We start from the raw sequence: 23,409 nt of genomic DNA, 5'->3' as shown, positions 1-23,409 counted from the left end.
TAAAATGCTAAATAAATAGATCATGACCTCAAAAAGCGAACAGATATACACTAACATTTTTGGATTGTAATTCCTTCATATCTGCATATACTGTACAGAAAATATAAAAAAATATATATATTTTAAAAAATCTCATAGACTTACATTGAAAATAACCTGCAGACTTCAATACTTTCTGTTTATTGTGTCAAGCCAACATTCAAAGTTTGTCTTGTGTAATTGTTCTAGTTACAATTGGATTCTAAAACATTTTATTCAATAGCTGTAAACAAGACAGCACCTTCACGTCCATGTGCAGCATTGTGCAATATGCACTCCTTCATAACAGACACTGTGGAGACAACCAATGCCTTCAGTATTACAGTGAATCTAGTTTAAAGGTTACTTAATCCAAACTCATGATTACATTTGAAGAACTACGATCCAAAATGACCATAAAATGGTGTCAGTTGCATGCAGGAACCCAAGCACCACAATAATCCAACACCTCAGAAACAATCAGACTGCAGTAACCTCACCCCTCCCAAAGCTCATGCCGTTTAGCTCACAAAAACCTGATGCCAAACTAATTCTGCAGATGTGAAGTCATTTGTACGGATAACTCGGCCCCAAATTAGGCATGTGAAATGCTAGCAATACAGCGGCCCATTTTAAATGCATTTAGAAAAGAAGACATTTGCAGTGTTAATGTATGCCACAGATGACGAATGCGCTGGCACAGATTGGTTAAGGAAAAGGGAATAATGATGTCATTTATCTGCACTGCCAATATAATACCTTCCACATATTTTAATCCAACTTTTATAATAATGAGATTTCTGCTTGAAGTGCACCGAAGATGGTTCGAGAAAAAAACAACAAAAAAAACGCTAATGTTCCTAGCAGTATCGCTTGCTCCTTGCATTGAGGCCAGATGAATTCAGAGTGAGCTGATATTACTGGCTTGAAAATAAAATTTCTTTTTAACACTTTTCCTTCAACTTGTTCATATTGCCTATTAATATTTTGAACTATGATCCACATTTCTGGGATAATTTAGATATAAGGTGGGGTGGGGGTGGCTGTTTATGTGTAGAAGCATTAAATCTTGCCTATCTTGCATCAGTTAATTAACTGCAAGCTGGTACTTTTTATAAATTGCACATGATTAAAATGCTAAATATCACTATGACAACCAGGCTGATTTGTTGGACGCTTGTGCAGATGTCACTGATGTCATTTTGTTTGTGAAAATACATCATAAAAATATGAATAACTATTGTTTTAAAGTTATAAATCTATGCATCTAAATAGTTTCAATATTTGCAAATTATTCATAAGGTTTTAACCAATTATGCCTTCCTCTATTTGTGACTTCCACCACTATAAACAGTTTTGCTAATAAAGTTTTCAAAAATTGGTGTTCTTGGATACCAAGGTGACAACAGCGCTCAACAGCGAAGAGCTCAAGATGAAATATGAGCCAGAATTCAAGAAATTGTGAAAAAATTGTGTGAAAAGTGGTTTTTAAGATTTTTTGTATAATTTTTGTGGGGGGAAGTGTGGATTTTTTTATATATTGTGGGAGTTTTGTGAGAGAATATTTTGAGAAAAGTGCAGAACAAAAACTTTTGTACTCTTCTGTTTTAGTTGTCATCACAGCACATCCAGTAATTGGAAAAACTACTGTCAGATTTGTCCTTTGAGCCTGACGGACTTTGATTGTTTTTTTTTTTATATATACACCGCTTTTCCACTTTTCTTTTGTTTGAGTTGTTATGTAAGGGTGTTGCAGCAGTTTTGAAGCGAAAGTACAATGTAGTATTCCTTAATTGCTTGTGATTAGATCAGCCGTTTATCCACCTGAGACTGTCTCCATCTGTTGGGGCTTCTGTGTTTGTTTCATAACACACACACAAACGCAGAAGCACGTCAGTATTCCACCTCATGAGCAAAAACAAAGCTCACCAAAAAAACTCTCTCACGCTTTCTCTCTGTATCACATAATCAAACAGCGAACTGTGTGATAAACTACAGGAGTGTGAGAACACTTTCACAGTTTCCAGTGAATCTGCACCCCAGAGCACCAGAAATGTGACAAACACAAAATACAAACACTATATGCCTCATCACTCAAAAACACACATGACAAAACAAACACAGACACGATTCCGTTCTCCTATTTTTGTCAACACTACAGCCATGACGTATGTAAAAAACACATCCTGATCTCAACACACTCATTTATGAATATTAATGATAGCCATTCCAAAACAGCCGTTCATTCAGCAACTGATGATATTCATACTAATGGCCAAATGTTTGGAATAATTTAGAAGTCTCTTATGTTATCTTGTGCAATATTAAAAACAGTTGTGCTGCTTAAAATGTTTGTGGAAACCATGATACAATACTGTTAAAAAGTTTGGAGTTAAAAAAAAAAAAGTAAAAAAAGTTTATTTATCAAGGATTTATTAAAATGATCATAAATGACAGCAAAGATATTTTAAATGTTTCAAACGATTTCTATTTAAAATAAATGCTGTTCCTCATTTTATCAAAGAATCCTGAAAGAAAATGTATCACAGTTTCCACAACAAAAAAAAAAAAAAATCTTAAAAAAAATCTTAATAATAATCTATTATGTTTTATGAATGCATGCATACACATAATTATTATTATATTTTTTATAAATCCAAATATTTTACAAGATTTTGGTCTCATCACCCACCACTAATGGATCCTCTAGCACAGTCTGCCTTTTCACATCCATAAAGACTTAAACAGATCCATAAACACATATACGTGAACACGGGTTTGGAGAACATGACTCTAGTGCTGGTTTCCTCGGACTCCTTGCAGTCGCAGCACGCTGGGGAATGTATTTATTTAACTGAATTGGCTGAGTGTTTAGGCCCGGTCTTACTATATTAGCATGCAGCGAGTGTGCAGGAACGCTGGTCCTCAAGGGGTTGCGGTATCCTGGTGTGTAAGAAATATCCAGTCATGGAGCTGACACTTGCTTTGTAAACCAAGCATGCATTTAATAACTTGCCAGACATCATGTAGTGAACCGTATGATCATGCACACACTTAAACACTTAAACACACATGTGATGTGAAGAGCTGGGCTTATAAACCACACATATCATTACTAAAAGCACACTAAGAGATCAATGAGATATGGTCAGGGCTTTGAAAACACTATATATATCAGGCAAACACATTTTTAAAAAGCTTCTCTTGATCCTCTCTGAAAGAATTGCAGCTTTAATAATTACTGGTTGTGTAACCACTAAAAAGACTAATAAAGAAGTAACAGACTGATTCTTCACTTATGGCTCCGAATGATAATAGACCCTTTATTTATTCCTTCAGTATATTAGGACCCTATTGAATCCGCAGGCAGTAGAACAGGCCTCTAATTGTCCCTATTGTGAGAGGAGGCAAGTATTTGACTGTTGCTCTCTCAGCACCTGTTGACTGAGACAATAATACGTTCTGTAAAATCCAGTGCTTATCTTTACTCGAGATATTTAAGCTGAGAATAGCATAATAGAGGTCTAAGCCTTTCTGTATAATGGCACTATTTGCAAAGAATATGTTAAGCAGATATGTGAAGCCACAAATTAGGGTAACTTTCCATTTGCTGAAATAAAAAGTACATTTAAGCAAGCTTCAAAAATTAGCATTATCTGAAAAAAAAAAAAAAAAAAAAAAAAAAAAAAAAAAAAGATGAGAAATTTAGCATTACATCACTTGCTCACCAATGGATCCTCTGCAGTGAATGGGTGCCGTCAGAATGAGAATGATTCAGACAAGACAACTTTTTTCCACTGGAGAAACCAATATTATGGATAGAGGATATATTAGCTTTTTGCTTCATAATATGTTAATTGATGGTTTGTGGATTATTGTGATGTTTTAGCAGGCCTATGTAATATTACAAATTCAAAAATATTTTAAATACCTTTAAAAGTAATCAAAAGATCTGAGTTCCTAAACAAATCATATTCAAACATCATGCACAAATGGTGTGAATACACATCTAACAGGTAACATACATCTTAGTATGCACTCAACCTCTCTATGCTTTCTCCCCAGCTCTCTCTCTCTCTCTCTCTCTCTCTCTCTCTCTCTCTCTCTCTCTCTCTCTCTCTCTCTCTCTCTCTCTCTCTCTCTCTCTGTTTTGGCAAAAATCTCTGTTTTGCATTTAGACACATATTTCTCACTTTATCACTCTTCTGTGCTTGTCAGTTTATAAAAAATAGGAGTGAGTGTTTCTTCTGAAAGTGTAATGAGCTTCTGGAAAAGCTGCTTAGTCTGGTTTGTGCTATATTTTTCCTGAACATATTATCAAAGAGAGAGAGAGAGATTTTTACCCGTTCTGCATGGATATTTGTGAGGTTTCTGGAGGACCCAGTCAGCACATGAAACTCTTTTGTGTAACTGATTGCTATTGTTATGCTAATTCATTTTTTAAATTAGTATCACCCAACTTTTCCACTCTTTTTTTCTGCTCTTTTGGAAATCTCCCTTTTCTTTTATTTTCTTTTCATGCATTTCTGAATGTGCAGATATATGACAATGAAGCACTCTGATAATTAAGCTCTCTTTCTGATTTATGGTGCTCTCTAGATATTATGCAGATTGGGAAAAACAAAAGCTTTTTTAAACTTGACTGTCTCAACAACTTCGGCACAATCTTTGATTGATGCTCCCTCAGATGAGAGACATGCATATGATAAATGACACAGTACAGCACTGATATGCTATAAAATTATTGAGAAAATAGTACTGATTTGACTGCATTCGAATGTAGTTCATCTTAATTCAGATGTAACTGGATTGAACTGAATTGGAATTTATATATATAAAAGAGAGATGCATAACATGCAGATAGAATTAGGTCAGGTTCATCTACCTGCAGGCTACAGATCAAATCAGATCATCAGAGTTCAAATCAAATATTTTAAGTATGCTGAAATGTAAAGTCAGTGACTAAACAATAAAGTTTTCTGTTAGAAATAATTACATTATAAACTTCCAGACCCTTATACAGAGTTTAACATCATGCAGGCTATTCTTATCTGTATAAATACTGTAATCTGCCGTCTAACATTGATTCTACACTTGCAGTTGTAACATTTAGTTAATTTTGCATGCTTAAGTTAAATTCAGTGCTCTCTTCCACTAATTTAATGTGGTTTCTACACTTGCAGTTGTAACATTTAGTTGGGGGGAAAGGCAGTGTTTTGAAACTCGCCACAAATTTAAGCACATTATAGAGAACTTTGACCACAGTGTATTCTAGAGAACCATAATTATATCTTCTTTGCCACTGTTTCACACATGTTTGTCACTCTTTCCCTCTCCTTTAGTTGCACACTGACTTGGATAAAGGGGACAGCGCAGTGAAATACACTCTCTCAGGCGATGGCGCTGGAACCATCTTCACCATTGACCAGATCACCGGGGACATACACGCTTTGCGCAGTCTGGATCGCGAGGTGAAGCCTTACTACACGCTACGAGCTCAAGCGGTGGACATCGAGACCAACCGACCGCTGGAACCAGAGTCAGAGTTTGTCATCAAGGTGCAGGACATCAACGACAATGAGCCAAAGTTCCTGGAAGGGCCCTACACGGCTAGTGTACCTGAGATGTCACCTGTGGGTAAGAAGTCAATTAAGATGTTTTACTAACTTTTCATTCATTCATTCATTCATTCATGGAAATACTACAATAAGTTTGACTTTAGTAACATTAGGAATCATGAACTAACAATGAATATTTTTAACTAATGGTTTATACAACTTAAACAGGATTATAGATACGATATGATACGATACGATACAATACGATACGATAAGATAAGATAAGATGAGATGAGATAAGATGAGATGAGATGAGATGAGATGAGATAAGATAAGATAAGATAAGATGGAGCCAATCAATGAAGCCTTAATGTTACAAGGATGACTGTCACCGTTACAGTGAGGGATGCTAGAGGTCGTATTTTTTCCTCATGTTAATATGGACTTTGTCAAATATTTATTGGTGTGGCAGAGGGGAGCTAATCCAGACATTACTGTGTCCCGTTAGATAATGAGAAGTGCATGGGCTCCAAATCCCCACCAAACTGGATTACACAGCCCTAGTAGGATTTCTCATCTCACACGGTAGAAACCTTGATTGTATTGCTGATTATTTTACCAAGGCATCTGTTCGGGGTGATGATGGCAGTGGGATCTTGTTTTGTTACATTCTCTGCTTCTCTAAAAAGGCTCGTCTCTAAAGCCGGCCAGAAGTATTGATTTCCACACAGCCTAATCCAATCGCTATAACTACTAGAAGATCAATGTAGCACTATCCTCTTGCATTCATGCAACACATTGCAGAGCTTGTTAAAGTCTTAATGGCCTCCATTATTTGGACAAATATTCGTAATCATGATGTCAAATATGATTGCAGACAATGCATCAATCCCTGAGGCCACGCTGGGGAGCGATGTAATATGACGCTCCATTCACTGCAAACATGATGGTCAATGAAATGCTGCTTGCTTTGTGTCATATAACATTTAACTGGATACTTCACAGATTTATAGTCAAAATGAGAGACAAAGGCACAGAAGAAAGCTTGTTTATTAACCACCTTAGTTGCAAACATGACAAAAGGTCCCACAGTTGTTGTTTGCACTCATTACATGCTATTAAAACATATTACAAATTGAAGCTGTTTATAATTAGACTTCAACAAGTCTATAAATTATGATTTTACAAACATGGCGTAATGAAGCTTATTCTTCAGCAGAGTGGAACAATGCAGACAAATGTTGGAGAAATTAAATTAAATTAAATTAAATTAAATTAAATTAAATTAAATTAAATTAAATTAAATTAAATTAATCACAATTTAACCTATGAAAGTCAATGAATGAGGCCTAAATAAAAAATAAAAAATAAAGTTGCAGTCATAAAATAGAGATATTGAAAATCACAGATGGGCTCACAGTTGACTCAACATTATTTGTAATAACAAAATCAAAATTATTTAGTATTAGACTTCATAAGATAAGATGACAACTTTTGTCTTAAGGGAAAACATTCAGAGACTATTTTAGGTGAAAGCAAGATTCGGTGGAACTGTTCATAATCCATAAGTGTCTGATAAGACATCATTGTGTTTCAACATTGCTATTCAATGATATGCAAGTAAACAAGTCCTCTAAAAAATAACATGAGGTTATCTTTAAATATTACAATTATGTTTTCTGCCTTATATTTTTGTATAATTTTCTTTTGCAGTCTTTACTGTTGAGTGGTCTGCTGTAGCATGTAATTAAGTTGGTCTATTCAAGAGATCAGCGCTGCAAAATATTATCACACTTAAAAATGTTGAACTGCATGGAATTTTAATCCATGTCTATTTACTTTGAGGTCACATATGTGTGAATATACTTCCAAATGAGGGCAAAACTGTTTTTATTCATTTATTGGCTTATTTATTTAGTTGTAGCAGTAGTAATTGTATATATTCTCATAAAGTAAAAATAATGGCACAGAATAATATACACAGAAAGCATATTAAATGCAAGTAAAATGTCCACTTCAATGTTTCAAATAACCTTTGTGAACATAAAATGTCAAAATAGGGGTGAAATAATGTTCCATCGTCATTCAATGCAACAGATATATTTATGTAAAAATGAAACAACATACATATTCTGACCTGCATTTATTAAAATATATAAATGAAAAAGTGATCATACAAAATTTTATTATACTAATTGTATTTTATTTTCTTAGAAAAAAAAGTCACATTAAACAGGACATATATATATATATATATGTGTGTGTGTGTGTGTGTGTGTGTGTGTGTGTGTGTGTATCTCAACCCATGAGGGTTTTAAAATCAAGCAAGGAAATAAACCAAGATGTTTAATTATAGAATAAAGACCTGTCTAAATTAAAACAATGCAGAAGTTATTACTGCAGTCTATCACTGCTGAATAATCCACATGATATCTTCACACTCTTGAATATATCTGAGGATAAAACAATTGGAAATGCAGAGTGCATAGAAAGTTTAATTACATCTTGTGAAAGCTGATACTGTAAAACTGAAAATTGCAGGTGAGAAACCACTCATTACAACACACTGTACAGAATAGCGCTGATTAAACAGCCTTTCATCTGTTGAGCAGAAAGCAGATGTTTAGATTAAAACATTTTGAAATGAAAGCTTTCGAGTTTAAAGAGGTTTTGAAAATCACAGAATTGTCAACATATATCCAAATAAAAAAAATAAATAAGAAAATCTTTGCATGGCAAGAGGTAAAGTCTTACATACTATTTGGTGTCGAGCGTAATAAACTACATGCCTTATCCAGCACCAAAGCCCTTTTCATGTTACTTCCTCTGAGGATGACAGATCAGGCTAATTCACTTTGAGATTGCCTTTTCCTTGATCTGAATGGCAATGAAATGAAACCTTCCCTTTCCAAGCTGAATCAAAGCTACTCATGATCTCAGATAGCAAAATATGAATAGACCAGTTTATAAGTGCACCATAGTCCCCATTGAAGCTATAGACCTATTCTGCAGACGTCTGTGTGATTTCGATTGTGGCTGCTGCCACCACAAAGGCATAACTGAGCCTTAATGTTACACACAAACAAGAGGCTTTGCACATTTTATGACATGACACCCATATCTGGTACTATTTCACCCTATTTCTCCAAGGTCCACTCACTTTAATATTTCTGGCCTCACCATTGGGACAGATTAAGCTAGTAATAAAAGCCTACTGGCTATTAGATAAAGAACAGAAGTGTACCAGTGTTGTCATCTCGAAATCACAGTAATTATGGCATGGCGTGAATGCAGCATTAGTTCCAATCCTTATCAAACACACCTGAACAAGATAATCAATGGGTGTGTCTCAATCAGGTCCTCTAGCTCCCGAGCTTGTGAATCAGTATATTGTTTACACTAATTTGGTCACTGGTAAGTTCCCTGTCTCACTGCAAATTGGGACAGTGATTACTTTATTTCCATTGACCTGACTATGTACAACATCAAGGGACAACATTGTAGAATGTCATTGCTGGAATTAATCAACAACAGGCAGGACTCTTTTTGATATTATTTTTATTATCTTTAAACACATTGTTCTGTTACATGTTCTTACAACATTTCAGCCAAATATTAATGATAATTGTTAACTAGATGTGTTCATTACCTGTCTAGCAATTTCTGTTTATGCGAAAAGTAAACTAATAAAACGATTTGTCTTTCCAAATTTTCTATTGCGTGTCATTATAATTATTGAGTTGGCTCGTGTGTTTCGTGCTTCAGAAATGTGGCGTAATTTCCATAGTGAGCACCAATGCTCCCTAGTTTTTGGGGTGCATTGTGGAATTTTTTTAGGGCGCGAATGTTCCAGTGCACTGTAAGGATTTTGCGATTGAGACAGCTCTTGAAATGGCCAACTCCCTGATCAGTGTCCTGACTACTGAAGTAGGGAGCTGATTGAGACACACCCAATATCAATAAAGGCAAGGCAAGGCAAGGCAAGTTTATTTATATAGCACATTTCGTACACAATGGTAATTCAAAGTGCTTTACATAAAAGAAGGTAAAATAATCATTAAGAAAAATAATAACAAAAATAAAACAAGCAATTTTAAAAACATAAAACAAGCAATTCTAAAACATTGGAAATTATTTAAAAATTTACTTATTTAAAATGAATTTAAAACAGTTAAAAATAGAAAATTATTTTACATAGAATACAGTGAATATGTAAAATACAGTGCAATCAATTTGCACTGTACTTGAAATAAATCAATTTGCAATAAAGTTGAACTCTGCAGTACAGTGGCATTCCAGGACTGAAGTTGCCCCGCCCTGATGTAAGTGTAGACCTTTAAATTTCGTCTAAATTGGTTGCATCTGCTGTAATTCTCTTTAGTTTATAGATCAGTGGTTACACCATTTAATCAAAGTGGACTGCATTAGTCTTGAAAAACATTAATAGTTCCATGCTGTGGATTGTTAAGTGCCTTTAACCACATTAAAGTAGTACAGTTCATATAAATGTAAACAGACCCCTCATGCATCCTTTTAGACGTCTACTAGAAAAATATTAAATAACTCCACACACACACACACATACACACACAACCACATTAAAGTAGTAAAGTTCACACACACACACATATATATATATATATATATATATATATATATATATATATATACACACACACACTTATATAAGCAATCTTGTGATATAAGAAAATTTTGATGATCTGTCATTTATTGGGTAATTTAAAAGTGCTGATTTTGCAAAGTAAAAACGGCTGTTTCAGACATGTCAAAATACAGTGGAGAATCAGTACATGGCCATATAGTTTTTTTTTAATTTTTTTATTATAGTTTTTTGTTTTTTTTTTTTGTTTTTTTTTGTTTATAGGCCTGTTTTCGACTCCTGGTCAAACCCTACATGCTATTACAGTTATAACCTTGAAGAAAGCATGTCTTTCCCATATCTATTCATGCAGTATAACACAAACTAATAATATCCTCTGTGTTTGCAGGTACATACGTGATGAAGGTGACGGCGACAGATGCAGATGACCCTACATACGGCAACAGTGCTAGGGTGGTGTACAGCATACTTCACGGCCAGCCGTACTTCTCAGTGGATCCCAAAACAGGTAAAACACTCCTAAATATTTTATAGCAAATATACAGAAAAATGACGGCTGCATACAAAATTGAATTATTACTTTTATTATTTTTGTTTGTAGAGTAGACTCAGTTTACAGGTTTTAACGCAATTACATTAACTGACCCTATTAGACAAGTAAGCTCTGCGGTTTGATTTTATAATGTGGCCAGCCTAAAAAATGGATTTGTAACTCAAAATATACTGCAATTCATTTTGAACAGCAGAACAGTAACGGACATCCTGTTAGCTAAACAGGCCTGTAAAGATCTATAATTTTACAGTCAGGTGCTGCATTTCAGACCCTCCGAGTAGAAAATAAAGTCAGCTCGGTAACAGCAAATTAATTTTTTCTGATCTTCATATGGCTGAGGGAACTGTGGCATCATCAAATAATGCAGCAAATAAACTGCCTTTTATTTTCTGCCAGTGAATACTTTGTTATGCAATATTCAGAAGAGTTTACAACAATGAACGGGAATCTAGAAATGGGCATCGTCTGCATTCAGTGGGCTGTAATATCCAATATGCAAAAGCACAGACCTGCAAGGTAAACTTGACGCACAGAGCATGTGCAAACATTTCCGGCTTGTTTACGGCATGGTTACGGCCTGTTGTACAAGTGTGAAGCATTGCAAACAGGAATATATGAATAAAAATATAATATCCTGATATCAGCAAGCCCGGAGGGAGGGCTCAAAGGGTGACCGAACAAATAAAATGACTAGTAAGGAAGAAAAATCTGTTTTTGTTTCAGGCCATATCAAAAAATTTGCCAACACAAACTGACAGTAAACAAAAGCCAGAAGAGAGAAGGGTGGGAAACAAAGGCAGGGGGTAAAATGCAGAACAGAATCAGCACTGAATGTCGTGAGAGAAAACAGACCCCGGAAACACAAACCTTAAAGCAATAGTTAATCTAAAAATGAAAGTTTGCCACCATTTAATCACTCCAAGTTGATTCCAATCCTGTATTTTTTTTTTCTTCTTCTCTCTGTGAAAAAAAATAAATAAAAAATGAAGATCTTAGGCAGAATTTCTGCTTTCAGTGCAGGAAAAATGAATGGTGATGCAGTAAATGATAAGAAAATGACATTTTTAGGTGAACTATTCATTTACCACACTAAACTTCAAAGAGGGATCTGTTCACGCGAAACTAAAGTCAAAAACAGATCCATCCTGTGACAGGCAGAGAGAATCACACGTGACATCCCTCTTACGTTTCATCTGAAACTGGCATTGTATGAAGGTCCGTGCCCTTTTTAACCATCCACCACCATGTCTTATTCATCCTAGGAAGCACTCTCTTGATCTGAGAAAGCTTCTTGTGGCGTTGAGAAATGCTTTAGTTGTGCTTTATGGAAGGATAGTGAGGAAAGGTGTTGCTACACTGGCTTTGTCGCCTTGTTAAGGCTGTCAAGTACCAGAAGATTTAGGAATGACCTCAATCTTTTAGCTGGAGAAAAGCACTTGAAGTTAGAGGTGTACATCAGCGGTTCAAGGAAGGTTTTTACCGTTTGATGCCCTACAAGGACTTTTTTAATTTCTATAGTACTTTATGAGAAATCTATGTGCTGATGCTACTAAAAAAAACAAAAAAAAATTAATAAAAAAAATGTCATATGTGTATTTTGACTATGTGTACTTGGATTTATAAAATTATTTATTTTTATTCTTTTTATTGAAATTGTGTTTAAAAATATTTCTTTGAAAACATCAAAGTCTCACTTTACATTTTTTTTTTTTTTCTATTTCTAAAAGCTGTTTTACTCAGAAACATGCCACAATAGAAAAGAAAAGACCATCAAAATTTTCATTTCATGCTGACTTTAAAATAGTCTGTAAAACGGCTTTTAGAATATGAAGGAAAAAAATGTGTGAGACATTGATGTTTTTAAAGAAAGATTACAAAGGTGCATGAATTTGGTGCGTGAATGTGTGTGTGTGTGTGTGTGTGTGTGTGTGTGTGTGTGTACTGTATAGATAGATAGTTTTAGTTTATAGTTTTTGTGAAGTTTAGGCTTACAATCAGTGTTTGGGGCTTGTACATCAGTGTCATTCATCTATCATTTCCTCTGATTTTAGGGATTACTCGTGGTTAAGTTTATGTGTATGGATATGGTCAAGACTATATTTTTTGCTTAAAATGTTGTTCCAGGGTCAACAAAATATGTTGACCAAGGAGCACATCTAACTCAGCAAAATCAGGACATTCAGATGGATGGATAGATAGTGCTTTTGTAAGATTTAAGCTTTTAAAACATCCAAAGAAACTGGCCACTTTCAATGCAAGTTCCTCACTGTAACCCTAACCACTTTCAATATTTTTTGGGTTATTAACATTACATTCCAGAAGCTGCTTCACTTGCAGTGAACCCTGAACATTACTTTAATTGTAATACTGTAGTCAGAGAAAAGGTTGAGAATAGTCAAGTACAGCAAAATTTCATCTCTTAATAGAGAAAGAGGCTTTTTTAGTATCAAATGGCTGTGGTATCAGATGCTAACAGAGTCATGCTAACCTTGACCCGTCCCGTGTAGTAGCACACTGTGTTACACACATTAAAACCTGCTGGGACACACAACCAACAAGATAAAGGTGTTTAAAAAAAAACAAAAGCTAACATCTCATCAGCCGGGTATTTCGTTGGGCAGGACTAAATTATAACCTCCAAACACTAATTTAAACCCTGAAACAAGACAAATATAGTGTGGTGTGTCATGTGACAGATTTTCAGGATACCGATAATGGCGCAAAAATGACACACTACACCTTTAGGTTTAATTTGCTTCAGTTTCATTTTCCACAATGCAGCAGAACTTCATCCATTTCCGTTTTTTTTTTTTTTTACTCTCAATTTTCTTATCTCAGTTGTGTGTTATTTTAGATTACCACTCGCATCCCTTTTCTCAGCAGGCCTCGTTCTCAGGTCTAAACCCTATTCTTCTCCTCACCTTACCCTCTTTTCTGTAATCCGATTCTCTCCACACACTGATACCTGCCCGTATTCACACCCTCTTCATCTACACTATCTGTTTACCTCACTCTCCCTTTATCTTCCTTTTCTCTGGTCTCTTCTTTCCGTTAACAGTCTGACTTTCTTTCGATCTGTGTGCAGGAGTCATCAGGACAGCTCTACCCAACATGGACCGGGAGATGAAGGAACTGTATCAGGTCCTCATCCAGGCCAAAGACATGGGCGGACAGTTAGGGGGTCTGGCAGGGACCACCACCATCAACATCACCCTGAGTGACGTCAACGACAACCCACCCAGGTTCTCCAAAAGTAAGCCATTCTATAACTGTATAACTATCAGCTCATGTAAACATTTTTTTTTTTTAAAGTTGGAAATTCTTTTAATGTGTGATTATTGTGTTTTGTATGGTATGTGATGTAAGAGGTGTTGATAAAGATTCTAGACGGCCTCTTTTGTTCCCTGTTCACATCCTCTATCTAACAGTAATATATTTTATGCATTTATATACTTGTAGATTTGACTTTGTTTATTTTTCCACTGGAATAAGGCCTAGTCTTTAAACAAGTACGCGTGAACAGGCTTCATTTGCGCTCAGAAATCGTGAAATAGAAATCATGTTGAGTTTCAGTGATGAGCACTGGTTTCCTCGCTGTGTAAATATTGGTAATACCCTGGGAGCGAAGTAGATTTCCATCAGCACGTCTCAGAAGATGGCACTATGATGACTGCTGCATTCTGGGCCATGTTTCTACCTCTCTCTCTTTCGTTGTTTGTTTTTTGGTGCATTGCACTAATGCATCTAATGACTTCTTAATTAGCTGAGGTGTTTTTTTTTTTTATTATTTTTTTTTTTTTGCAGGCACATCCACTCAACACATTAGTTTTCACTAATCAGCATGATCTGTTTGTGCCTACCATGCATGTGTCTTCACCAGCATTGGGGTAACTAACTAAAAGTAGCGATTTTACTAACTTTGAAACCAGCAAGTGCATTGAGGCAGGTATCAAATGCTCTCTCTAACAATAACTTCCGAAATTTGGCAAAGGAGGAGGAATACTGTGGCAGTGCGAATATATTGGTTTGTAAAAGTAAATGTGCATTTCAGAAATCTGAATCAGTGAACTTTTTTAACTGATAAACTGACATTTCTATTGTCTTCTTCCATTATCAGCACATGTTTTTCCTGTTTAACACTGTAAAGCTGCTTTGACACAATCTGTATTGTATAAAGCGCTATATAAATAAAGGTGACTTGACTTGCCTTGAACGTTAAATCATAACCAATAGTATTTATTTGCTTAATACACATTCAGGGTCTTAAAGGGATATGAAAAATGTACACGCCCTCAGGCCATCCAAGATGTTGATGAGTTTATTTCTTCAGATTTAGAACAGATTTGGAGAAATTTAACATTACATCATTTGCTTGCTTATGGACTCTTTGGAGTGAATGGGTGCCGTCATATTAAGAGTCCAAACAGGTGATAAAAACACCACAGTAATTTGCAAGCAATCCACACAGTGTAGATAAAGCATCACTTACAAGCAAAAACAGTTCTAAACAAATATGTCAGTGGATTTTGATGTGATAAGCAACGGGATTTACTTTTTTTTTTTACTGGAGGAAGTGGATTTGTCGTGTCTTGCCGCATCCAGTGTACACAGCATCACTGATTATGATGGGTTCTTAGTATTTTGTCTTAACGTGTTGTCTTGCGCCGTGCCTCTCGTGTCTGGTGTAGACACAGTGTAACTTTAAAAATCGAATTGATTCTACAGGCATCTTCCACCTGCGTGTACCAGAGTCCTCAGCAGTCGGGTCAGCGGTTGGCCGAATCAAAGCTCATGATCTGGACATCGGAAAGAATGCAGAGGTGGAATACAACATCGTCCCTGGAGATGGAGGAGCCATGTTTGATATCACCACCAATGAACACAATCAGGAGGGAATCATCATGCTCAAAAAGGTAAAGCCTCATTTATGTACTAACAGCAAATATATACAGGTTAAAGACTCAGCAGTTGTGTTTTTTTTTTTTTTTTTTATGAAGGTCACATTAGAACTTACAAATTCAACATTTTATCAAGCCTTTAATTATTTTTGATTTACCCTTGTCGCAGACTCGCAGATATAAAATTAAAATATGAAAATATGAAAATGTAAACCAGCAATAGTTTTATGATGCTTTTTTAAACAACTTTGATCATCAAAACAAAAAGAGCAAAGCGATTCTAAACCATTTGAGTATTTATTGTGTGAAAACTATTTAAATACATTTTTACACAAATTGCAATTCAGTTAATGAAGTTTTATCATTAAAGATGCAACATTTTATCATGCCTTCATGATTTATTTTTGCTATTGCTATATTTGCTTTACCGTTGTCATAGACAGACTTAAAATATGAAAATGCATCATAAAACTACTAATTGTTACATTTCAGTCATCAAAAAAAAAGATTAAAATGATCAAAAAACATTTGAATATTCATTGGGAGAATATTATTCATATTAATATTTACTCAAATCACAATTGTCCCTCAGTTAATGAAGTTTTGTAATTAAAACAATGCTACATTGTGTCATGCCTTCACTTATTTTTGCCATATGTCTACTTTTACTTTATTCTGATTGCAGACATACTTTCAATCTCAAAATATATAAATGCATCGTACGTGTAAAATGATCACAATTCAAACCATTTGAAAAAAATATATAAAATTGAATCAATAGTTAGTGTACATGGTTACAAAAATGTCAAAAGTGTACAGTCTAAATGTGCCTGAGATGAAATGCTGTTTGAGTTGTCTTGTGAGTAAAGAAAACAAAGAAAAATCTAAGTAATTATCTCTTATGAAATTTCCAATCAAGCTGTAATTTAGCCAAAGTGTGCAGAAATGTGTAAAAATATTAATTAAATCAGCTTTCACAAGTTTTCAACTCACACTACAGAACAGAAGCACACACACGCTTGACTTTTAAAATGCAAACACCTGAGAAATGACACTGAGTGTATTTTCACGAATGGCCTCCCTCTAGGCCAAAGTATCCAAGTAAGCATAGTCCTTCAATGTTTATCATGAACATCACATTAAATTGCATTATGTCAGGCTTCTTATCATGCTGTTTTTTTTGTTGTTTCTTTTTCACTGCTACTTTGCTTTACTCTTGGTGCAGACGCAGACAGTCAATCTTAAAATATGAAAGTGCAATGAACCCACTGATTTGATCAACTTTGATCATCAAAAAAAGAGTAAAATTATCAAATCATTTAAGTATTAATAATTAAATGTAATATTATTTACACCAACTTTTACAGTAATTGCAATAGACTCTCAGTTAATTAAGTTTAATCAATAGTTAATGTACTTGGTTACAAACTGTCATGTGATCTGTGAAGAAAACAAAGAAAAATCAAGGTAATTATCTTTTATGAAATTTCCAATTAAATTCCGCAAAAAAAAAAAAATGTGTGAAAACAGTATTTAAGCCAGTTTTCACAAGTTTTCAAAAATATGGTTCTACATGCTGCCATAGACCAAGACATGACAGAACAGAAACACACACAAGCTTGACTTTAATGCAAAAACCTGAGAAATGACATTGTGTTTAAGTTAGCATACTGTACATGTAAATCAGCTTCCCTCTAGAGTCTATCCAAGATGCCACAGTGCTTTTACACTCAACCGTGTCATGACTCAACCGTATGCTGAAAATAACAAAGATCCCATCATTCATACAACCGCAGTCACATCATCAAAACATCACTCAAACATCGCAGTTAAGAGCTCCTTGGGGTAATTGTGTCTGACATTAAGAACTCCCCCAAAGGTAAACTAGAATGTTCAGCTATTCTGGAAAGTATGCAAGGTGACTTTCTTAGATTCGAATTGAGCCCAGTACTTAAATACTGGCAGCGTGACCGGACTTATTAACACGGCACTCATCTCTTTATATTATCTTAGCTGTGTCTTCGTCTACTGAATGAGAACAGGTTTGTCGATAAAAACAACTGCAGTGTTTCCCGGGACAGTGTGCTGGTGCTGGTGAAACCTCACTGCGCTGATCTCTGTAAGTGTTAGTAGAGATATATTCAGGTGGGGAGCGCTAACTGTGTCCATATGTGTCCCTCTTAATGCACACAGCATGCATCCATGTCCTCTCCACAATACAGCCTAGATATTATCTATCACGTACACACTGATATGTTTCAGGAGTGACAGCAGAGTTTATTTTCAGGACTGAATCAGTTAAGTTATTATTATTTTATTTGTATTTTTTTTTTTTTTTTTTTTGGAATAAAGGACATCCTCACAGTGGTTGTTTTACCTGGTTTTAAAGCTGTGAATATATTAAATGATTTTTAAAAAACTGTTTATGATTTTATATTAAAAAAAAAATAATATATATATATATATATATATATATATATATATATATATATATATATATATATATATATATATATATATATATATATATATATATATTTATATATATATATATACATATATATATATATATATATATATATATATATACATTATACATACACATGGTAATAAATATTATAAAATAATAATCTTTATAATTCAAGCTTCTCTAAAAAAAATAATATAATATAATATAATATGATATAATTAATATAATATAATATAGAAAATCCACTCTTTTGAGAAACACAAATTAAATTGTAATTTAGTATTAGTCTTGTTTGTGCATTTTCCACAGCAACCGTTTCCACATCAAAACATCTGCATCTCAGTTACCATAGAAATATAGATTATTGAGCAGCAGTCTTACAGCACTAAAGGCTAAATCTATATTATATCAGCATGCTTTTTGTTCTTCTCCTTTTCTTCTCCAGTAGAATTTTTTTTTTCCTTTTTTTTTCACTGAGACTTAAAGAGATGGCATTATGATTTTGTTCCCTACTCTTGCCTGGCAGTCCAGTAACAGGTTTTACTGCATTGTCTGTATTCTTGTGGGTTTAAGACACCAATTACAGGGGTGGAAAATGTTAGAAAAATTAGCGTGGTTGTTTTCTCTCCATCTTTCAGTCTGTGTGTTGGTACAGCTTAGAGAGAGTGAGAGATTTACTGTGGGCATGTATTGTTTCTGTTTACCCCTCAGTTTGAGTGTGTGTCGTGCCAACACTGAGACAGAATGATGCATTCTCCTCAATAGGAGGTCCAGGCATCAATCCTGCCAGTGCGGAGATGCTGTCTCTTTCTCCACAGTGAGAGAACTGAAGCATGTGCCCTACAAGCCACAGCTTATATGAGGTGAAGAGGTTTCTGGGGTTTTTTTTGTGAAGTGTTTTTGCGTATCTGTGTGCTGTTTATGCGTTTGATAGCAATGAGGCATGGTGACCCCTGGGTGATTTGAAACAGTGGGCAGAACAGGATTAAGTGTTTGCTGCAGTTTAGCAACAGTATAGGAACAAAATAACATTTCAAATACACTCACACGATGGGAATGTTCAGAATGCTGTTCTACCGACTGTTTTGAAAGGAAAGAGTATGTAGTGTGCAAATTTATTTTGAAATAACCAAATGATGTTCTACATTTACTAAAAATGTGCACTAGACTTGCTTTGGTAGATCATAATTATGACATGAAAAAGTTGGAAATTACAAAAAAATAAACGTGACAAAGTCAAATATTAAATATTGAAAGTTTAAATGATGAGATAAAATAATACAAAAAGTTAATTATGACAAAAGATCAACTTTTGACTTTGTCAATTATGATTTAGCAAATAATGGTTTAATAGTAAAATGTATTAAAATTATCCCATATTACTAATTCATAATTACTAATTTTGCTTAAAATAAAAAATAAAAAATAAGAAAAAATAAATAATAATAATGTGAAAATTATATTGTGGCAAATCTAACTTTATTTGATATTTATATATACAATATTATATTTAAACACACACACACACACACACACACACACACACACACACACACACACACACATACACACACACACACACACACACACACACACACACACACACACACACACACACACACACACAAATACACACAGAATATACAGCACACACACACACACACACACACCAGATTAAAAAACTAAAATGCAATCGGAAATAACCATGGCATGTTTCCCATAAATAAATAAATAAAAATGTATCCAAATGTATTCTTTTAAAGTGCCCCTATTATGCCATTTCAAATATAGCCTTTTGTGCAGTGTATAATGTAGCTGTATGTGGATGTAAATGAACTGCAAAGTTGTATTGTAAAGTAAATGTAAAGAAAACTGCAATTTCCTCCACCCTCCACCTGGCTCTTACCCACCTAGAAAATAAAGACTCCTATGTCAGAATGCTGTTCATCGACTTCAGCTCAACATTCCACACAATATTCCCACAACAGCTCATTAATAAACTAAATCTGTTGCGCCTTAACAATTCCCTCTCTAATTGGATCCTGGACTTTCTAACTGGAAGACCTCAGTCAGTCCCTGTCGGCTACAACACCTCGAGCACTACCACACTGAGCACAGGTGCCCCACAAGGACTGTGGAGAGAGTCAGCAGCACTAAATTCCTGGTGGTGCACATCAAAGAGGATCTCACCTGGACCACCAACATCATATCACTCTCCAAGAAGGCAGAACAACGCCTACACTTTATCCGCCGGCTGAAAAGAGCAAGTCTCCCTCCACCCATTCTCTCTGAATTCTACAGAGGAACCATAGAGAGCGTGCTGACCAGCTGCATCACTGTCTGGTATGGGAACTGTAGTGCAGCTCCTACCATCAGGGAGACGGTACCAGAGCATCAGAGCCCGCTCCGCCAGAATGCTCAACAGCTTTTTCCCCCAGGCTGTGTGAACCCTGAACTCAAATCACCCCGCCCTCCTCTGAAAGCCCATACAAACCCTCTACCTCCTGAAACATGGACCATCTGCTGCTTGACTTACGATGTTTCTCTTTGCACATGTACATTATTATGTGAAGCATTCATATAGTCTATATATTTTTATTTTTCAGTCTATGTATAGGTAAACATTTATATATAGTATATTCATATTAAAGTATGAATAGGTCAGTAGGTTAGTTGTGTATAGGTACAGTGTTTATGTGTAGCATTTGTATAGTTTGTACTTTTTTTTTTTTTTTTTTTTTTTTTATTTTTTGTGTGTTTAAACATTTATAGTATTTAAAGTCAAAATCTGTCAGTAGGTTAGTTGTGTATAGGTATAGTATTATGTGAAGCATTCGTATAGTCTGTATTTTTAAGCTTATGTATAGGTTAACATTTATATATAGTATATTTAAAGTCAAAATCTGTCAGTAGGTTAGTTGTGTATAGGTATAGTATTATGCGAAGCATTTGTATAGTCTGTATTTTTAAGCTTATGTATAGGTAAACATTTATACAGTATATAGTATATTTGTAGTCAAAATCTGTCAGTAGGTTAGTTGTGTGTAGGTATAGTATTATGTGAAGCATTCATATAGTCTGTATTTTTAAGCTTATGTATAGGTAAACATTTATACAGTATATAGTATATTTATAGTCAAAATCTGTAAGTAGGTTAGTTGTGTATAGGTTTATACTGTTTTACTTCATTGTTGTATGTCTGTATTTATGTAGCACCGTGGTCCTTTGAGGCATTTTTGTTCCACTGTTTGCCCACACATGTAGCGGAATGACAATAAAGCTCAACTTGAACTTGAACTTGAACTTAAAGCTGAAAGTATACGATAAATAAAATGATTTATCTCCCAAAAGAAATAACTGACACTGAACAGCCTAAATTAGTCATCAGTAATTCAAATTCTACTTTGGGGTCACACATTTGCATAATGCCTGCATATGTTCTACGTTGGCCGGCTTAACCTGCCCTTAAACACCGTAGCTTGTTTGTGTGGTTAACATCATGTCAAGAAGATGCTGTGGCCTCAGCTGTGAAAGTAAATTAATTTTTTATTCACTTCAGAAAGATTAGGCTGCAAAGAATCACTGGTTAAAATTAATATCTTTTCTAGTTTACCACAGCAGTACAACCCCATTTTTGTTTTGTGTGTGTGTGTGTGTTTGTGTGTGTGTGTGTGTGTGTGTGTGTGTGTGTGTGTGTGTGTGTGTTTGTGTGTGTGTGTGTGTGTGTGTGTGTGTGTGTGTGTGTGTGTGTGTGTGTGTGTGTGTGTTCCCGTTATTTTCCTAACAACTGCTTCTCTCTTGCGGAAGTTCAACATGGGAATCATAAAATGCTTGCTTTTGAAATATGACTCAGTACACAGTTTATTTGGACCAGCTGGCTCTACTCAATCACAACCTGTAAGTATAATAAACATCTGTTATTTATATTTTCTAAAGAGCGTTCAAAATACGGAACTATGGCAATGGGCATATTGTTTCTGACACGCGGTAGAGCAGTCACAGCAGACTGGGCCATCTGACCAATCAGAGCATAGTAGGCTTAGGGGAAGGAGGGGTTTAGAGAGACTGAATCTTTGAACAGCCTTGAATGAATCATTGGAAAATGAGGTGATATTAAATGCATATTTTGAGAAAACCAAAGCATTTTTTGACTTTGCATGCATGTAAACCTATGTGGGAGACTCCCAAAACAATATTAGGAGCATTAAAAAAGGCATAATCGGGCACTTTAAGAAAAATCTGAGACTTGCACGAGATATTCTGATGACACTAATGATGATGAAATCACTATATCAGAATATTGAATCAACTTACTGAAACTGGCATGCTGAATTTGTAACTGTATACTAGCATACTACTCTTTAGCTTACTAGCATACTTCTTTTACCACATCTTTCTATGGCAGAAATAGTAGTAAGCTAGTATTCAGTTCCAAACTCAGCAACAGTTTGAACTGAATCCAACATTTTTTGCTGAAATTCAAAGCTATCGAAGCATCTCTGTCTGAACATTCTCATTCTTGTCACAAAACAAGGAGGCACTGCAAACTTATCTAATGGTACTGAATTTAGAAAACTTAATAGACTAATTAAAATGTATTAAAATCAAAATGTAATATCTACAATTTTGGGCATTGTAACCGAATAGTCAATATTCAATATTCAATACAGCCCATCTTTAGCAGTTTACAGTACTATATACAATGCAGATGCAGTAAGCTTATATTGCATGTAGAACATAGCCAATGTTTTTAAACTATAATGATGTACTTCTATTTTGCTTGTAAAAAGCAAATAAATTAAGTTGAAGACTATACCGGGGCTTTGGCTGAATGGCGCTCTGTGCTAGCTTACTGAATGAGAGGTGTGTGTGTGTGTGTGTGTGTGTAGAGAGGATCATCAAGGCTTAAGGATTCTGAGTGATTACCTGCTCTACTGTCAGCATGAACATGGGTGGCACAGGAGATCATGAAAATGTTTAGACAACCTCTCAGCTAAAGTAGCGATTAAAGCAAACAATAGGCCCTGCCGATCCCCGCCACAATCGTGCGGAACATCCCTTTTTACAATTCCTCAAGTAAACACTCACCAACACAATAATGAGAACACACACATACAGAGCGAGTCGCGTATTTACTTATCTTCAGTTCTACTCAAAGGATGCTGTTGTCAGATTAAAATGGTTTGTGAATTGCAGCATATTTGTGTGTCTGTCAGTAATTGTGAATGAAACGAGTGTTTTGTGATAGCAGTAACTGAAATACTAAATATAGAGGAGCTGCTCTGATACAG

The 23,409-nt window shown here is 35.0% G+C and overlaps 1 protein-coding gene across 1 annotated transcript in view; it reads left to right on the top strand.

Moving 5' to 3' along the window:
- LOC109098819 (cadherin-12-like) overlaps positions 1–23,409 on the top strand; it is a 126,140-nt gene that overhangs the window by 68,676 nt on the left and 34,055 nt on the right. The window contains exons 3-6 of the mRNA XM_042768076.1: positions 5,361–5,655; positions 10,586–10,705; positions 13,836–14,003; positions 15,476–15,663. Coding sequence (XP_042624010.1) covers positions 5,361–5,655; positions 10,586–10,705; positions 13,836–14,003; positions 15,476–15,663 — 771 coding nt within the window. The remainder of the gene's footprint in view (positions 1–5,360; positions 5,656–10,585; positions 10,706–13,835; positions 14,004–15,475; positions 15,664–23,409) is intronic.

Source organism: Cyprinus carpio, chromosome A12 (assembly GCF_018340385.1).
Source record: "Cyprinus carpio isolate SPL01 chromosome A12, ASM1834038v1, whole genome shotgun sequence".
Taxonomy (NCBI): Eukaryota; Metazoa; Chordata; class Actinopteri; order Cypriniformes; family Cyprinidae; genus Cyprinus; species Cyprinus carpio.
This window is presented reverse-complemented; position numbering and strand designations above follow the sequence as displayed.